General features: G+C 47.2%; 1 protein-coding gene across 1 annotated transcript in view; it reads right to left on the bottom strand.

Annotated features, from left to right (window-relative positions):
• LOC125959276 (uncharacterized) overlaps positions 1 to 19088 on the bottom strand; it is a 48834-nt gene that overhangs the window by 29648 nt on the left and 98 nt on the right. Inside the window, exons 1-3 of the mRNA XM_049692090.1 lie at positions 19039 to 19088; positions 16501 to 17118; positions 10136 to 10785 (exon numbers count right to left, since the gene is read on the bottom strand). The exon at positions 19039 to 19088 is cut by the window's right edge and continues 98 nt beyond it. Of these exons, the coding sequence (XP_049548047.1) occupies positions 10136 to 10785; positions 16501 to 16571 (721 nt within the window). The 5' untranslated portion in view covers positions 16572 to 17118; positions 19039 to 19088. The remainder of the gene's footprint in view (positions 1 to 10135; positions 10786 to 16500; positions 17119 to 19038) is intronic.

A 19088-nucleotide genomic window follows, 5' to 3' on the forward strand; every position in this document is an offset into this window, starting at 1 on the left:
ACGGTTAGATGTATAAAGCATCATTATTTTGTAAGTTATTGCTGTTTTAGTAACGCTACTTCTGTACTTTTGGACGTGTTTGATTTTTTCCGGAACAACGTCATATTTGATTGATCGGTTTTAAGAAGTTTCACAAATAAAAAGAGGGATTAATGACCACACGAAATTCATTTTCATGTTTTGAAGAAATAGCGCTACTGAAATAATGATCCGAGATACATATAAAATTGACAATACAAAGACAGTACAACAGAGTCTATTCTATCGACTGGATAAATGGGTTTATGCATTAGAAACACTGTTTATAAATCTGATCTGAATTGTACTTATTGACTAATGTGTTATGTCACTCTTGATTAATTGTATATTAACTAATTGTTATCAATACTGATGCTCACTAATAGTTTCGATTGTTTTCGGCTAGACACGGTCTTTTTCATTTCAAACCCATTTGAGGGCGATTTGCCAAGTGTTAGACGAAAGCAATGATCAATATGCATCCAGATTGAATCCAATTCAATGTCCAAAACACTTTTATTCATTCCGCAAAAACGATGCCTAAAAAATGTCTCCTCGAATCATCATCCGAGTTGCATTCAACGTATACAACGGTCACTTGCTTCTTCAGATTTTGTTTTCCCTCCTGGCATGTAAACGATTGTCGAGTGAAGTCATCAGTCAATTTTATTTTCTCCTCAGATTGCTGTTTCATTTACATCTCATTTTCATTCCATACCGGTTGCAGATCTGAGTCTTTCATCGGTGACGACTTTCGAAGCTCCTTTGACCTAGCACAGTGTTCGGCACTGATAAAGACGCTAATTGCAGGATAAGTTGGTGTAGTTTTGTGAATATTTTTTTATAGCTCATAATAAACACAAGCCCTCACAAGCTTACTATGTCGTTTAGCTACTTTTTATATTTAAAATCAACGCAAGCTAACAAATCTTCTTACTAAAATATTTCGATATATAGGTATTTTGAGAACAAGTATCTTATATGTAATATATCAGTCGAATGTTGAGCTACTGTTAGCTTACACCGTAGTAATATTTAAACATTACATTCAGGCATCGCAGAAAGCTCGTTTGGCGGCAGCTCGTAGGGTTTATGAACTCAATCGTGCACCTGGTATGTGATGCTGCTGCTAAGATTTAACTGAAACCAAAGCCAGATGGTATGCACCGACAAGATGCACATTGCACGTGTCCACCAGCACACGATGTGTGTATGTGTGTGTGTGGCATCTTGGTCCTAAGCTCAGCATCACCTCCAAACACCCGCACATCGTCCTCGATGAAGTATGTCAAAAGTTCAAGGCCGAACTGTTGGTAAATATTATTTTTCTTTCTCTCTCTTCTTCTTCCTTTCCTTCTTTTTTTCTCTCTCTCTCTCTCCCTCTCTTTGTTTAACTCTCTAAATGCCTTCAGCATGTGAGAACTGTGTAGCTAAACACTTGAAACCATAACGTCATCCTCGTCCTCGTCGTCGACGTAATGAAAATCAACGGTTCATAACTCGGTTCTCTGCCACTTCAGATTCCTGTGCATAACACACACACACACACACACGCTTGTTCCCGGGTGCAAACTGCTGGAAAATATTCTGAGGACTACCAGAGTACCGCATACCTTCACCATTCGGTTTCCCCGTTGTAAAGCCCAAGGACCGGACCACCAGTGTGTTGTTTCTGCTGCTGCATTTCCACAGGTTCCACTGCACCTCCCCGTGTAAGTTGCTCCAAGTGTGCTTGAGATTCTTTTATTTTCCCTTGCATGAAAGCGAAACCATAGAGAGAGAGCCTCGGCTAGAGAGATTGAATCCCTAGTATCGCACGGGAGCATCTGGTAACCAGCAAACGGCGTGAAATAAAGTTGCCCACTTCGAGGTGCATTTCCCCGTTCCTTGCACTACGAAGTAACGGTACGGCACTGTTGCACGGAATGGCTGGCAACAACCGAAGTACAAACGAGCTAAAGTTTCCGTTTACCTTCAAACCAAGCGCCAGAGCAATAGAGGAAGAACTAGATTCTAATAAAATTAAACAAACTAAAGCCTCGGTTAGCTGGAAGAGAACTGCACTTTGGTTTGCTATTGGACCAGCACAGTAGGAGCAGGATCTCCTCTGGCCACGTAACCACGTTTCCAACGGAGCATTCCAGATTGTTTCCAGCTGTCCAAATCCAATGACAAGCCCCCATTCCCCACTACTCACACAGCACGGTCTCCCAGGAACGACCGTTTCGGGTGCTACCCTAAATGCTCTCACCTATTTGCTCAACCCTCCACCGCAGGCGAACCCGAGCCCCCCGGTTGCAATGCATTTTTGTTCATTTTTCCGTTTTACTATTTGTGCAAGGTCCCCTGGGGGCGCACCCGAGGCTCACAAATTATTCATCCGGACTGCGAGATTAAAGATCGCACCTCGCTGCTCTCTTCTAGACTCCGTTGATCCCGTACCTCGACTAGCGAGAGAGAGAGAGAGAGAGCTGGCCACTCGTACACATGTGGGTACATTCTTCAAATCCTTTCAAACAACGATGGCATTGTTCTCGGGCCTTTGCTCGCCGAAAACTTTTCCAAACCACCGCCACCACCACCACCAACAGCAGCAGCTCTTCACGAAGCTTGCCGTTTGAAGGAGAGATTTGAAAAATCGATTGACAACCCGCAACCTTAACGTCCCAGACTCTTCAACGCAAACTGGGAACTGGCGGGCCCTCGACACCCCAAACACGGCTGCGACTCGGGAGGGGTGCAAGCGTCATGATTCGAGGATTGTTTTCCTCCACTCCATTCTTCTGGGTCCCAAACCCCATTGGGGCCACTCACCCGGGAACCATTCGCTGAAACATCCATATTAGCTTGAATGTTGGTTCTTTCGATCTGTGACGAACGTATTCAACGGATCGCGTCGCGTCGTACAATCGATGTCGATGCTCAAAACTTTCAGGCAACCAGCTTTCAGCTACCTTCCCTGTCTCGGCCTCGGCCACGGCGAGTTCCCTTCAGTGAACTTTGGTGAAACGCAAAACTGGCAGCAACATTATCAATAGTCGCAGGGCGCGTTTCAAAGCCCCCGTTGCTTATCCAGCACTCTACTCTCTGGGGCGGAAACTGTGACTCAAGCGACGTTTATGTGCCACAAAACGTTGCCACGTGGCAATCCTTTCACTTACAGAGGGTTGGTTTATGCAGGAAGGAAGAAAGGAAGGGGCTTAAGCACCGACCGGCATGTGTGCTGTTTTGTCGCAAGCAAGCAAAACCGGAAAGTTCATCGCACATCAAAGGCTCGGTGATAAGAGAGCTGCTCTCTCTCTGTCTCTTTCTTTTGGGACGGATAAAGCAGTGATCCCGCAATCGAAAGCTTTCCAGTTTCAATTCCACTTCTGTCACCTTTTGGGTAGCGTAATGCCCATTCACACCGAGCTCGTCCTTCAGGCAGTGATACACACTGCACAGAGAGAGAGAGAGAGAGAGAGAGAGAGAGAGAGAGAGAGAGAGAGAGAGAGAGAGAGAGAGAGAGAGAGAGGGGGGGGGGGTGCGCGGGGTATATACATCAAAGACAGAACCGAACGCTGAGCGCTTGAAAGGTAAGCTGCAACAACTGCTGCCACCAGCACAATCACACACAGCACCTCCACCGGAAGCACAGCTCCTGTCCTCTCGTCGGTCTTCTCCCTTTCCCCTAGGTTCTCGTGGATACGCCATCAATTGTTGTTGTTGTTGTTGCCCCTGGTGTTCGGTGCTGAGTAAGGGGCCGGCTAAATTTATGACCCGGAAATGAACCGCTTAAACCTCAGCAGCCTCAACAGCAGCAGCCTGCCCCTATAGCCACTACTGCATGCCCTTGTGCTCGAGGTGGTTCCGAGGCACAATGGCAATGGCGAGCGTTACGGAAAACAGCGGCAGAAGCCAACAATCCGGCCATTGCCAACAAGCGCGGGCACCCCATCATATCTTAAACTTTAGCCGAAAGCGCTCCTTCGGTCCACCAGCAGCAGCAGCAGCACCATAGTTCACTCGGCTGAAAGCTCGCCAAATAAATCAAAACCGTTTTCCCTCCACCCCCGGACCCGCGCGCGCACACACACACACACACACACACACACACACACACACACACACAAACACAGAGTCAGTCAGCAATGGCAGGGGGGACCGGAGAGGACCGGTATCGGATCGGAAGCATCACAATTTGTTCCCGAAATGCTCAATACCGGATTTCATAACATTAAGACGTTAATAATGCAGCCGTGGGGTAAACGTTCGCTCCTGGCCTGGTTAGAGCCCACGGAGACCAACTCCGTTCCGGTGACTAACCGAGTGAGTGAGTGGCTGACTGACTGACTGACGAACCCGGCGCGGAAATCGTGGGCTGTTTTATGTTTCATTTTTTGCCATTTGCCGCCTGCCGCCGCTGCCTGCCGGAAATGAATATTTAAACGAGGAGGATCCAAGCAAGCGAGCGAGCGAGCAAACAGGGTAGGCCGGGGGTTTTCTGGTGACATTTGTTCGTTTTTCTTTTTGATTCCAGTGAAAATATTGGAAAATGCAAAACACACACACATGTGTGTGCACGCACGCAAACAAAGGCCCAGAGGCACGCTGATTGGATGGGGCCCTTTCCTTTTTTGGGCCCTCCCCTCGGAACTGTCAATAACATGTCTCTTCTCTTCCCTTTCCGAACGACAAGACCAAATAAATCGTGGCTCGCGATGCCTACATGGCGTGCCCGGTGGTGGTGGTGGTGGTGGAGGCCGGGCCCTAAATCAAATCGTGAACCGTGGCACCGTGTGGAGTGCCGCGATTGGCACAATTTGGCACAGGCCAGCGTCAGAGTAGCACGGGAAGGTAGCAGCAACGATGCATAATTGAGCACCGGGAGTACTCCAACAAACCCCCCCGGGGCTCCGGTCCCGGTCGAATCAATGCCAGGTGCGTTTAACCGCAGCCGTGAGTCTGCGACTTGCCGGAGAAGTTCCGCAACTAATTTTCCTTCGTTCAATTCGACCGTGAGTGCAAACAGTATCGGGAGGAGTGGTGGAGTTGGTGGTGGTCGAGGTGGCACCTTATCCACCCACCGTTATCGTACGGAAGGAGCTACTGGCACGGGCAGGGCAGGTTATTTAATTTCTCATTCAGCCCCAATGACTCGCGCACGAAGAACAGAAGGCACATCAAGTCAGGGCGAGGCCCGGCTGGGTCCTCGATACATGCCAGCAAACCGATACGATACGTAACGGAAGAAGCATACAGATCGGTGTTGGCCGCCAGCAAACGCTTTGGCAGCAAATTTATGTGCCACTCGTCGTCACATGCTTGGAACAAACGCGCCGTCCGTCGTCGGAATCGTGGAGCTGAAGCACGAGGCGCACGAGAATGCGCACGAGGACGATGGTCCGGGTGGCGATGCTTCACTGCTAACGGCGTTATCTAACCGCGAAGCGACGGTGTCACGAATTATCCTTCTCGTCCTACCCTCTGTGCACCCGAGAGCGAGAGCGCGAGAGATATAGAGAGAGACAAAGCGTACACCGGTGGTCCGGTGGATCCGGTGGTTTGGCGAATAAATGCGAGACAAAAGCATAACGATGCGGGTCACATCCCTGCGATACATCAGGAGGTGCACTCCGAACCCTCGGTACCCGAAAACCCGTGCCTCGTAACCGTCGTTGGTTACACGCTGGTTTTGTTCAATTTAGGAAATGAGTTTCGGCCAGAACGTCCGCTCCGGGGGGGCCCCGACGGCCAGATAATCGCATCGCGGTACTGCACCAACACGCTAATGGGTGCGCCATCCTGCCAGAATCTCGCGGATTCGCCGATCGATTGGATTCCCAGGTTATTGACCTGCGCTCTCTCTGTCCCCTCTCTTCGGGGAATTCAATGGTAGTTGACCGTGGTTGGCCCCAAAAAAGGCATATGGGGAGATGTGGTGCAGGGGCGCACTGACGACTTAATTTTTGCCCTTTTATGACTCAATCATGCGATCGTGGATTAGACCTGGCGGCACTGGCACTGGTACTGGCAGCAGCCACTGAACACTCGATGCTCGTCTCTTGCTGTTCGTGATAATCAAACTCGATGATTCGATGGGATGAGATCGGAAAATTTCGGAAAAAGCGCAGAGGCTACAGAAACGGTCATCGGTTGGGTTCGATAATGTTGATAGACTCTTAGCGAGTATGATGGTACGGTGAAGGTAAAAGGCATTTACATTCTCCGTCTGGACACTCCAGTCCACTGCTGACGAGCTGATCGCTTCGGAAGCGATTTCCAATCAATTTTTCCATCGAGCAAAAATGGTTCTACCAGTTAATCGATGCGCGATTCTTCTCCACCTTTTTACGGTTCGTTTAAGCAATTTTCTTAATAATCTCCATTTGGTTTAATATCTGGCGAGGATAACCTTGTAAATTGGTATGGCAAATATTGTTCTAATAGCGGCCATTTCATTGCAATAATTTCCAATCAATTTAAGGAAAAAAAAAAACAAATATTCCATGCAGTGGCTGTTTCTAGCGATTGGTCTTACAGTGACCGGCATAAGTAAAAGCCCACCCCTTGATTTTTGTAGATTTTTGACTATAAATCCTACATTTTCTATCGTATCCGGCAAGTGTTGTGGTTTTCTTGTAGGTTTAACATTCCTCTTTCAGTTTCACTAGCACTTATCTCGATTGGATTGATAACAAATTTTTGATAAATGTTTAAATGAGAGATGGTCGATCACAGATGTGACAAAAGTAAAAGCCCACTTTACAATAAATATTATTGTGACTCTACTAAAGCCCTCTGGTTACTATATTTTTGATAGGCCTTTAGTTTACATCTGTTTTAAAGTTTTATGTTCCCCCCCCCCCTCTCCCATTATTGGTTGCAGTAATTTAATCCATCAATCGTAGTAGTTCCAGTAGTAAGTCGATTGGGCACGGGTTTTCGCTAAAGAAATGGGTGTATGGGAGGAAAAGAAATCGTTGCATGCCTGAAATCTTCTTATGCAGCATTGATTCAATCATGTGTCTCAACAGATATTAGCAGAAAAAATATTATTAGTAGGGGACGCCTTTATGCCATCATGATTAATCACCAATGGTCATCAGAACTGCAAATGAGATTTTAAAACGGACGTTCTAAGAAGACGAATGATCGAACAAATAATAAAAACCATTCCGGAGATTAGGAAATCGTTAGAATTAACTATCTGTTCCATCATGAAAACCCTGCCGCTGTCTATTTTGGAGCAAACTATGCCACATTAGAATAGCTCTACATGAGTACAAGAGTGCGTATGCTAAAAGTCTTAAGAGTGCGTATGCTAAAAGGCCGTTTATAAGCCAAAAATATGGTTAAACGTTAGAATTTCACCCGGAAATGTGTAACCAAGCTAAAAGAAGACTAGAGCAATGTTCTATAGTCTGACGAATCATAAATGGAAACATTTAATTTAAACTATCACGAAAGAGATTGGCGGAAAATAAACCATGGTTTGCAAAAACGTAATGTACCGCTCATAATCAAGCTCGGAGGTGGTAGTATGAAGTTGCGGGGTGGATTTTCCATGGCTCTTGTGGACAATTTAAAGAAAATGATGGTATTACGGCGGGCGAAAATTATGTTGACACCCTTAATAACTATTTGATGGACTCAGTACGAATAAGCCCATTTGAAAGCACTTTTGTTATGCAACAGGGCAGTGATCCTAAACATGCTGCTAAATTAACTAATATTTTTTAATGTACCCGTGTCACTCCCGTTCTCAAATGGCCTTCTCAAAGCCAAGATTTTCAACGGATCAAGAATTTGTGGGAAATTTAGATAAAAATTTCATTAAGAATTATGTTATTATCAAAACAATTATTTTTTTGGAAGTTATTCAACAAGTTTGAACCTCAATACACCTGAAATCGTGTAGACGGCATGCCAAAACACCTGTAACTTAAAATCCGATCTAAGGATGGACCATATTCATTGTTAAGGAAATTTAATTGCAGGTGGGCTTTTACTTTTGTCACATCTGTGATCGACCATCTCTCATTTAAACATTTATCAAAAATTTGTTATCGATCCAATCGAGATGAGTGCTAGTGAAACTGAAAGAGGAATGTTAAACCTTCAAGAAAAACACAACACTTGCCGTTTACGATAGAAAATGTAGGATTTACAATCGAAAATCTTCCAAAATCAAGGGGTGGGCTTTTACTTATGCCGGTCACTGTAGTACTTGTAGGTTCGTGTCTATTTCTCAACCAAACTGACGTACTAAAGGGTGGTCCAACTTGAGTGCACGATGTTGATTGGTTATAAAACACAAAGTTTTTGGAAAATACCGTTATTTGTATTTTTTTTTATTAGATCAATGCTTGACAATTATGGAACAATATATCGCCTATATGCTCACCACGGCTTTGTGGCAAACCGCTATTCGTTGGTCCATATTTGCGATAGCTCAGCTACATAATATTGGATACATGTCCCTGGTTTGACGAATAATCTCGTTTTTAATTTCTTGTACGGTGTGTGGTAAGCATACACCTTTTCTTTAATGTAACCCAAAAAAACCAAATCCTGGGGAGTTAAATCACAAGATCGAGGCGGCCAATACACGTCGCCACAACGTGAAATTATCCGGTCTGTGATTTTGTCGCTTAAAAGGACAATGATTTCATGGCTTGTGTGGCAGGTGGTGCCATTTTAATGAAACTACATTTCGTCTAGGTTCATACCATCGATTTCAGGCCATAAGAAGATTTTTATCATCTCATAATAGCGAACACCATTCACAGTAACCGCTTGGCAACCGTATCTTCGAAGAAGTACGGCCCGACTTTAACGCGGTGTTTCACCACTTTAACGCGCTGTTACAACGAATATCGCTGCATAATTGAAATTGTCAAATATCCAACTAGTAAATTATCAAAACAAATCGTGTCTAAAACGAACGATTATCGAATGGTAGACAATTAACATCGTGCACTCAAGTTGGACCAGCCTTTAGTTTGTAGGTTAATGAGTTTCTCGCATCATCATCATTTTCATCCGAATAAGTATATCGAAAAACGGTTTGAAAATGCATGTAGAGAATTCAACACAATACTTGTCGGAGCGTAACATAGAATAAAGAAAAATGTATTTCAGCTCGAATCATGCTGCTTACACTTCATCAGTTTCAATGAACTTCAAATATTCAAAACTAAGTTTGAAATATTAAGTTAATAAGAGTGTTTGGCCTCACACCGGATCAAATAAAAAGTTGGACCCAATAGAGCCAAAAAGCTGTATTTCGCTTGACCGAAAATGTGGGTGCCAGAGAGGGGTTAATGAAAAATTTGCACCTTCGTATGGCGACAAGAACTACCGAGAGAATAATGCTAAGGGCCTGGAGCTTTCAACAAGACTCTCTCGTCGTAACGCATAGCAACCGATACACTAGATTGGTTGATAAAGAACATTTCACACTTCATTTTGCATTTTTTTTTTATTTGAGGCGTTTTCAACAGTAAGGTTAACACTAAAAAAGTAGCAAAGTGTTGATTAACTCAAGCAAATTAATTCGTTAAGAAGGAACCAAATTAACACCAAAACCAAAACAACTTACGGACAGCGTGATTTCATCTGCCGCATATGAATCATATCAAAGAAATCTCTCCCGACTTTCAAATGTGATGTTGTCTGCGACAATTTTTACCTTAGTTCAATAAAATTAACGAAATAAATTAGAATTTTACACCATTTTAAAAAGATGAAATATTTCGGTCAGAACCTGTATAAGCCCTTTCTCTAATTCTCTCTGTCTCTCAGGCGAAATACCAGCTATGCCGAATAACGATAGGAGGGAGGATAGCGGCATCAATTACCATCTTTATTTTTCTTTTTTGCCAGCTTCCAAAGCCGAAAGCAGTCAAAAAAGCCATCAAAAGGGAGACCAGAAATCCTGCAACCCGTGGCATAAGCCGCTTATTACCTTAAAGACACACACGACAGACTTTTAAAGTTCAATTAAAGTTGGCACCTTGACATCCATTTAGCATCCTTTCGATACCGCGAAAGGCGATCGATCGATTATGCCATTCCCATCGCGTTGCTCCTGGTAGGAAGTGTAGACATCATCATCATCCTTGGGATGGCTTACCTGGCGAATTTGGCTGCCCACAATCCTCATTATTGTTGTTGCTGGCACTTGCGCGACCACCACCTTTCGCTTGAAAGCTCGTTACACCGGACACACCGGTGGAGGGGGCTGTCGAGCGACCGTAGCTGCCACCGTGTGCCGAGGTGGCCGATGGCAGGTTGGGTCCATTCGACTGCTCACCGGCGAAAGTCCCGGTAACACCAACCACCGACGGATACTGCTGCTGGCGACGTTGACCACTGACACTTGCGTTACCACTATTGACACTGTTGCTGGCACGTCCAGCAGCGGCACCGACTGTGCCAGTGCTACTGGCGCCTCCACCACCCACTCCACCCACTCCACCTGCTGGTTCACCGACGCTGCCAACCACCTGTGTCGAGCCGGTTCGAACACAGCACTCGGGTGCCGGGGCCACCCTATCGGTGCATTTGGGTGGCAGCAACAGCAGGTTCACACTCCCGGATTCCGTCTCGGGTTGGGGCTTGTTGCCGTTCACGGTGTCGGCCACCAACGGCGCACTGTTCACACTGATCGACGACGGTGACGACGATTGGTTCGTTGCGGTCGACGACACACTGCCATCGGAACGACAACGTTCACGGCCGCTCTCCGGGCTGGCTGCGTACTCTCCAAAGAATATTCGTGACCTAGCGAGGAGGAGGGCAAAAGAAGAAAAAACAGATGAAACAAATCAGTTGCAAAGCGGACACAAACGGATTGAGCACGTGCCGGAGTATGCCAATCGAAACCGATGACCCCATTGTCAGCTCTCTTCACACACGAGTGCACATACCGTTCGTACAATGGAGGACATGACATGTTTTGGCACAATTTTGATAGCTATTTGTTTGAAACTAACCAAAGAAAAAAGGAAAAAGTAACAAAGGACAATAAGAAAACACTATTGGTACTGGTACGAAGGCTGAGCTCAAAGGTAAAATGCTCTTTCTAGAGGTGGACCTAGGACAAAATTCCTTACAGATTCTTATCACACACACACGCATGTCTCCTTTCTTGTGCAAGGTCTCGGCTCATCCGAAAACCTTCTCCGAAATCAATGTTATGGACGTGTCGATAGGAGAAGAAAAGGAGTAGTTGACACGGCCACGAACCATGCATTATAAGGTTTGCCACGTGTAACGTGAATGATAAAGGACGATCCTGTCCGGCAAAGGGCTCCAGAAGCGCTTCTATAGTTCGAGGACAAAGTTGACGTGATCGACACAAAACCAGTCGAAGCGGCCATTGATTCAGAAACAATTGAATTTCCGAACTGAAGGGACGGTGTTTAGGACCGTAAAAGGCCGAAGTAATGCCTTAAGTTCAGGCCGAGACCCCAACCTCGAGAAAGCGAGAGAGAGAGAGAGAGACGAGGTGCTGTGGTGGTGCTGTTACAGTAACTTATGCAACAATCTCAATCCATTCCAAGCTCCATGTCCTTGCATGAATGGGCATTATGTGCTAGTATTTGTTGAGCAAAGAAAGGGAGAAGCTCGTTCCATCGGTTCAAGGATGCAGCTAGCCGATGATGTTAGTTTGGCTCTGGTTCAAATCCCGTGGTTACATTTACTTTGCAATCCCTGCTGGTCTGGAGATTTACATATTCTATGTGCTCTATCGGCCACCAGCCCAACTCACCACGATAGAAATGTTATTTTTCGACCCAAAAATGATCTAATTTAGCTACAAACCACACAACCTTCACGCTCTACTTAAACCATTTTAAATTAATGTTAGTAAACACCATGACTAGAGCAAATGGACCAATGCTTATTTTAACGATAATAGGACCTTTTGAGGATAATAATGAATTTTAAGGATAATAATCCTTTAAGGTCCCACTTTATGATGCATTTAACATTTTAAACAGTTCATCTGCACACCATTTAACATCTCTATCATGTTTTAGTTTATGAGTAGTTTACTTTGAATAATTGAGTAAAATTAGCTTTCTAAGTGAAATCATAAAAGCCACCATTTTGCCAACATTCAAAACAAAATCCAGAACATCGGATCCCAAAAATTAAAAAATATAAATTAAAATAGAACCCTACGGGAGTACTCATCATCTGAAACTGAAGATGGATTTTTGTATCTCTGAGGATCGAACAGTATACTACAAAGGACACCGCAAAAAGACGTGCATTTTTGCAGCCACGCCTCCCTAGAATTGATACAATAGCTTATTCGCATTTTTTTATTATTGAACTAAGGAACCACTAAAAACGTTGGCTATGAAATGATTTATTTGGGATTTTTTTTTAACTCTCTCCTCAACAACACTACAATACAACAACAGCAGCAGCACGGTAACAGACCCCAAATGGCTCATCAATTGCTGCACACTGGTTGCACATGATGGAAACAATGCATCATCATTAAGCAGCCCGAGCAGTGGAGCCATCGGATAGCATCGGGCACCCGGAACAGAGCATCGGATCGGATGGGAAAAGTTATAATATGCCTCTCTCGATGCCGCATTCTGACACCATCCCGGTGTGTTCGCCATAAATCCGAAAAACACAAGCGACATGTAAAGGTAGAGAGAGCGAGAGAGAGAGAGATTGAGCATAAATTATGATGTACACGGTTTGCGCCGAGATGCGCAATTCAAGGCGCACCGAGGCACGTTGCCATGCATAATGATGATACCTGCTATCGGATGAGGCGACTGTTTATGCAACGATCTCTGGTACGGCAAGGAACGCACCGAAGCAACAACAGCACAAAAGAAAGAAAGGAAAAAGGAATGAAAACTCTGCTTTCGGCTGCCATAAAGTAACCGGGAGCCACCTCCGGTCCGCCGCCTATGGCCGTGCCAACTGGTAAACGACTTTTGCATAAACATCCCGACACCTAGCATAATCCTCCCTTCCTTCCCTGTGTATGTGGTGGTTGTTGTATGAAGTGCTCGGCATAAATCAAAACCACCAACGAGAGGAAGTGACGAGGGAGCGTCGCTGGTGGTGGTGGTGGTGGAGTTGCTGCCCAACACCCAACAACAACAGAAATTCCCATGTTGCTTGTAACAGAAGCGAACTTCTGCCAAATAAGCAACTAGACACCAGACGACGACGACGACGACGACGGCGACTACTACCACGTCAGGCGAAGCCCAGAACAGACTTAATGTAACCACTCGGTACGTACCGGAGTGGAAGTAGTCGGTTCTTTTCCCTCCACCGCCACCGGAGCAAAAAAGGAACCCTCGATTACTCTTTGGGAGTTTAGGGTCCGAAAATGGGTCACAGTTATTCGGTTGTACGGTATCACCGGAAAGGGAACATGGCATGGCCCCACATTGTCGTTGGTTGCGCTTTCCTTTCCTTGGACCTGACTTGGACCTGGCTACTAATGCATGACTATTAGAGCGCGTTACAGAGCGAGAGAGAGAGCATTCCTTGGGGACCTTCGTTGATCCAACGCTGCTCGATGCATCATCACTTGTGCCGGCTGTAAATGGATGATAAAAACGACAAATGACCATCTTTCTAGACCTTGGTTTCCCTCCCAGGAGAGGTATCTTCCCGTTAAACGGATAGCAATGCCACACTCAGTGCCCAATTAGGGTGGGATAGCAGCCTCTTTTTGGGGAATGGCTCTAAATGCATTAGTGAGTTTCAGTTCGAACAAAACAATCCCTTTCTCCTTCCCTGGCAACACTGTCTCCCAGCTTGCTAGGACCGGCGAACATTTGCAAAACATCTCGTTAAACCCACGCCTTTACCAGTCCGCCCATTTTGCTTTACACATTCATCATTGGCCACACCGAGATGCTCCTTCTGTTGCTGCTGCTGCTGCTGCCGCTGCTGCTGCTGCCGCTGCTGCTGCTGCCGCTGCTGCTGCTGCCGCTGCTGCATCTGTTTTTGGTGCTGGCATCCGCGGTTCCGCCCAACCACGTAGCCAACGTATTCGATTAGACAAGACGCGAGGAATGCGCTGTTTACAGATATTTACATAAATACATTCCATGCAAATGAAATTCCTCGCCTCGTGGTGTGGCCACCACCGTGGTTCGCCAAGCACCCACCGCAGTAGTAGTAGCAGCAGCAGCAGTAGCACTACCATTCACTGCTCAGAGGCAAAATAAAGTCACTCACAGGATAACGATTCAGCAGAATGACGGAGCGGCTTCTTCTCGCACACTAATCACGCCACCGCCTCACTCTGGCACTGACTGGCACTGACGCGGAGATGCCCGGATTTTGGGGCCCCGTCATGGTGTGCCATCCGTACCGTGGCTGGTTTGCGCTGGCAAAACCCATCCTCACCGCGTGCACCAGCATGGCAACCATGGCCACACAGCCCCACAGCCAAGCCCCTGCGAGCATCGTTAATCATGGCCATTCCATCACCAGCGGCGACGGTCGTTGCATCGTGTTAGCGCCAGTTTGCGCTGCGCCCAGGAAATGGAATACCGAAGGGGGGGAGCCACCGTCCACCGTAAATCCTGGTCCCCACCAAATCGACCGTAAATCCAGCATAATGGAACCGTTCTGCACGCCCGGTGTCGGTCGGTTTGCAAGCGAGCGAGTGATGGTGATGGATCTTCCGTGTTTATGTTTATGCAGCCCTCCCAGCCATCGGTCGCTGCCGGATTAGCAGCAGACAGTGGAAATGGAGGACGGAAAAAAGGTTCGCGAAAATGGCCGGATTTGACAGTGAAGCGCGGATCTCGAGCTCGAAGTTTTTTTTATCGCGAAAATCGCTGCCACCGTGCAACGACGGCGGATCCGGCTAGAGAACGCCCACGAGGTATGGGTGTACGGGTCCTGGGCATGCACATAATCACTTATGATGAATTCATCGGCACAGCACATTCCGCGAAACCATTCCGGTGAAATGTGCGTGACATTTATGGGTTTCGCGCCGGTTCTGTGTGCATGGCCAGGAAGGGGAACGGGAAGCCAAGCTAGTGGCAGCGGAACGCAGATTAAACATTGCAAATAGTGACAGCGGCAACGCACGAACGCGCTCCACGATGCACGATCCAACCAACAAGATCGCAAGCCACCGACAAGCGAGTGCTTCGTCTTCTCCTTCTTCGTTCGCGCTGCGTAAAATGATGTACAAACGGACAACGGACTTGGCGCTGCGCTGCGAGCAACAGACGAACAGACCGGTCCCAAATGGGTAAGCCGCGGGACGGCCACATAAAACATATCAACCGCTCCACCCCGTAATGGCTGTCATAAACATGGTTTTTAATGCACAAACTGTGCGTCAATAAATCAACGAAAACTCATTCACAGAACCATCGGCATGGGCTACGACTCGGTCGGTACCGGACTCGGCCGGTTCGCATCAATCGTATCAACCGATCCACGGATTGGTGATGCCTGCGATTGTGCTCCGGATCACGGTTCTGGATGATGACGAGGGCGCACGGGACACACCAAGGGGTGAGCAGAACTGGGCGCTCATCAATCATGCTTTACCGATGATGATGATGGTGGTGGTGATCGGTTGTGGCATAATTTGAATTTCAAAGCCGCCATTACCAGGAATTTTACCCCCTTTTTTGGTGAATGGGGGGGGAGGGGGTGATGGTGATCGGGGGAGGGGTGGTTGGCATCACAACAGAAGCCCCAGAGCGCGCGCGGGCGGGCATTAATATGTAATGACGATTTGCGCGTTCGGACGCGGACGGAACACTGTGTTTGCTGTCCGGCCGACGACCGACGGAGAATGCGCGATAATGAGCATCAAAATGCCATTCGCTGCGAGCTCTTCGTCCAGTTTTGCTCCACCTCTTCCAGGATCTTATCCTTCTCTCTCTCTCTCTCTCTCTCTCTCTCTCTCTCTCTCTCTCTCTCTCTCTTCCATTGATGAGTACGGCACATTGTGGCATTCATCCATTCGCAAGATTTTACATTCCTTACCACTAGGCTTCTTCTGGTACCGCGAACTGGCAGCAAGAAGGGGAAACCGAGGGATGCAGACGAGGCGTGTATCTGTTTGGCTTCGTTTTGTTGCCAGAAATGAATTAATTTATTTCCTTTTTTTTGGGCCTTTGCTGATAGCGGCCGCCGATCATAATTTTCCAAAGGGAACAGTTTTAATCTCCACCCCCAAAGAGAGTGTGTGTGTGTGTGTGTGTTCCGTCATCGGATGAACGGAACGTGCTGGTGTGCCGTGAAACGCAGCTGCAGAGACAGAAACGCTTAATAGAAATGCCATTTACTTGTCATGTTAAACGGTACTTCGCCTCCTCGCTTATCTTAATGGCACAGGCAAACAAAGGGCGCAGGAGAGCGGAGAGCCCAAAGAGGACAACGGAATTTGGGGAAAGTAGGAGAGGCAACACAAATTATTCCCACCCCCCACCCCCCCTCCGAAGAGAAAAAAAAACCATTACTCACTGGTGATCGGGTGGTGCCTGAGGGGAATACTTTCTGCGTTGATAGTACGACACATTTCCTCCTACCGGCATTGGCACTACGATAAGGCGGGTTTTGGCTGCAAAACGTCCTTCTCACTGATCACACAAACACACACACACACGCACGCACGCACGAGCGTCGTCGTCAAATACACACACGCGATCTAGGGCCGACCCCTTGGGAGCACTTTCTTTCGACACTTCTCGACGGGACTTTAACGCACGTTTGGATCACCACTGCAGTGAACAACCTTCGTCGGGACCTTCACCGGTTTTTTCCCGGCACGCACCAACCACCGTACCACCCGAAAAGCGAGCTCCCTTCCCTCGACGCGAAAGCGATCGCTCTCTACTCGCTTCTAACACCCATCAACGGGGGCCAATGCGGGCGCATCAAAGCATAATACCGCCCAACCCACACTAAAGCCTAGGCTACGGGACCACACACGCACTGTACACGGCATCACGGGCATCACGGACACTGTCACCGGTTTCCAGCGCGCCATGTGTAGTGTCACTGTTACTCCGTGGGCGGTAATCCTTCCGTGAACTCCCCTGGGGACCGGATCCGGGAACTGCTGCGACGGATGTTTGTTTTCTGGAAATTTTATTTTTCAAAAAAAAAAACAGAACAGAAAGCATTTAGATAGGTTAATCCTAACGGAGTACATCGAGAGCAGGGCTCCGTTGGCAACACGGCTGTACACTAATCGTATCGAACGTTTATGCACCTGGCGCCTCCATCTCCATCGCAACAAAGGTATACTGCGATGCATGTATGGGATACGCGTTACCATGTTTTATTATTTCATCACTCGCCAATAGAACCCCCGCGTTGCCAGACCATTCACGCAATGCACACACGTATAGCAAGTGTTTAGCAGCCATTTTTCCCTCGCCCGGAACGATCCGCACGATTAGATGCGCCGAATGACCCAGGCACCCGTTCATGGCACCGTGGATTGGCCAACCACTTTGCGTGTTCCGGAATTTCCAATTTAAATCAATTCACTTCACTTCCCCCCATGCTTGAGGGGGAGGCGGCTTCATGCCATCAGCAGCATTTGCAGCTGTACTGTGCTGCTGGCGCTTACCCAGCATGCCACTGGAATTGCCGAGCTGTTTGTTTAGCACTCATACACGCCACGGTAGCAAACAATGTGCGGTCCGGTTCAAGTGGGTTTTCTTTCACTCCTTGCCCGTTGCATGTCCTTCCGATTCGCACTCCCATCAACCCGTTACCCTGCTTTCATGGCCACTGATATACGGAGTGGGTTTATGGCGTGCTTGTAGTGGTGGTGTGCTGCGACGTTTACCATCAAACACCTGGTACGCTGTATAATGGGTTCGTTGCTACCCATCAAAGTAGTCGCTATCCGTCTGGCCCCCTGACGCCTACTATTCCTACTGCTTCCTATTGCTCTCGATTGTTGGCGAGCAAACCATTCACCAGACTACTTCTGTGCAAGGACGAATGTACCGGGAATGAGACTGAGCGCTTAAAAAACTCTCGCAACACGACCCTCGGAAACAATGGAACTGGGCTGGTGCTCTGGGCACTCTGTTGTTTGCGTTACGCCCAACACAATGTCGATTCACGGGGAAAATCAGAAATAAAGAGCGCTCGTTCCACTGGCTAGGATGCGTTTCAGTTGGGCTTCTGGGAGTCCGTCGCGGGCAAGTCGTCGTTTTGTGTTTGTTTCTCTTGTTTCTCCACCATTTTCCACCACCACCACCGCCATCATCACCACCACTAGCGCCAGCACCACCACTAGCACCATCAGCACCACTAACACAAGGATATTCAAATTTCAATTGTTGGGATAAACGCGACGTCCGTCGACGTTGGTGTGACGATGCTGTGCGCATGCTGGTGTGCTGGTATGCGTGCTTCAATGTGTGTGTTAACCAGAGAGATTGGGGCGCCAGGATGGGAGGGGTGGTAACGCCGCCACTGCTGTGAACAAGGATATGTCAGAGCAACCCCCCCAACACACAATACACATGCACACCCCAAAACGGTACGCGCGATCGATATTTTATGTATGAAAATTTTGACATTTTCTGGGCCACCTCAGGCCCCTCCGAGGAAATGGATTTTCCAGCGACAACAACATAAAACGGGTCTTTAATCACTGGCATTGAAAAAAAAACTACCATTACTCTCCCGTTCACTTGCTCACTTGGTTAATAAAGAAAAACGAGACGGAAGGATGCGTTGTCACTGAGGTTGGCTGAATATCCCTGTACCCACCCATTGGAATGTTTGCCAAATCATATGCTATTTCACTTCATGGTCCATTCTGGACCCAACCCAAATGAAGGTTTGGTTCCAGCACACTTTGATATGCCTTTTAGGGGGGTTTACTTTAATGATGCAAATGTATTCTGAAGCCTACTCCCTCCTCGAACCGACGATTCCGCCCAGATTTATGCTGTTTGGGTAATGGTTGTATCCAGGATGTTAAAGTGATGTACACAGGAAACACATCCCACTGCGAAGGGATTTTACACTTACAATTAGCACTATTAAAACTGTGGAATGTCCTGGATGGCTAAAGTTTATTA

The sequence above is a fragment of the Anopheles darlingi genome, chromosome 2 (genome assembly GCF_943734745.1).
Source record: "Anopheles darlingi chromosome 2, idAnoDarlMG_H_01, whole genome shotgun sequence".
Lineage (NCBI taxonomy): Eukaryota > Metazoa > Arthropoda > Insecta > Diptera > Culicidae > Anopheles > Anopheles darlingi.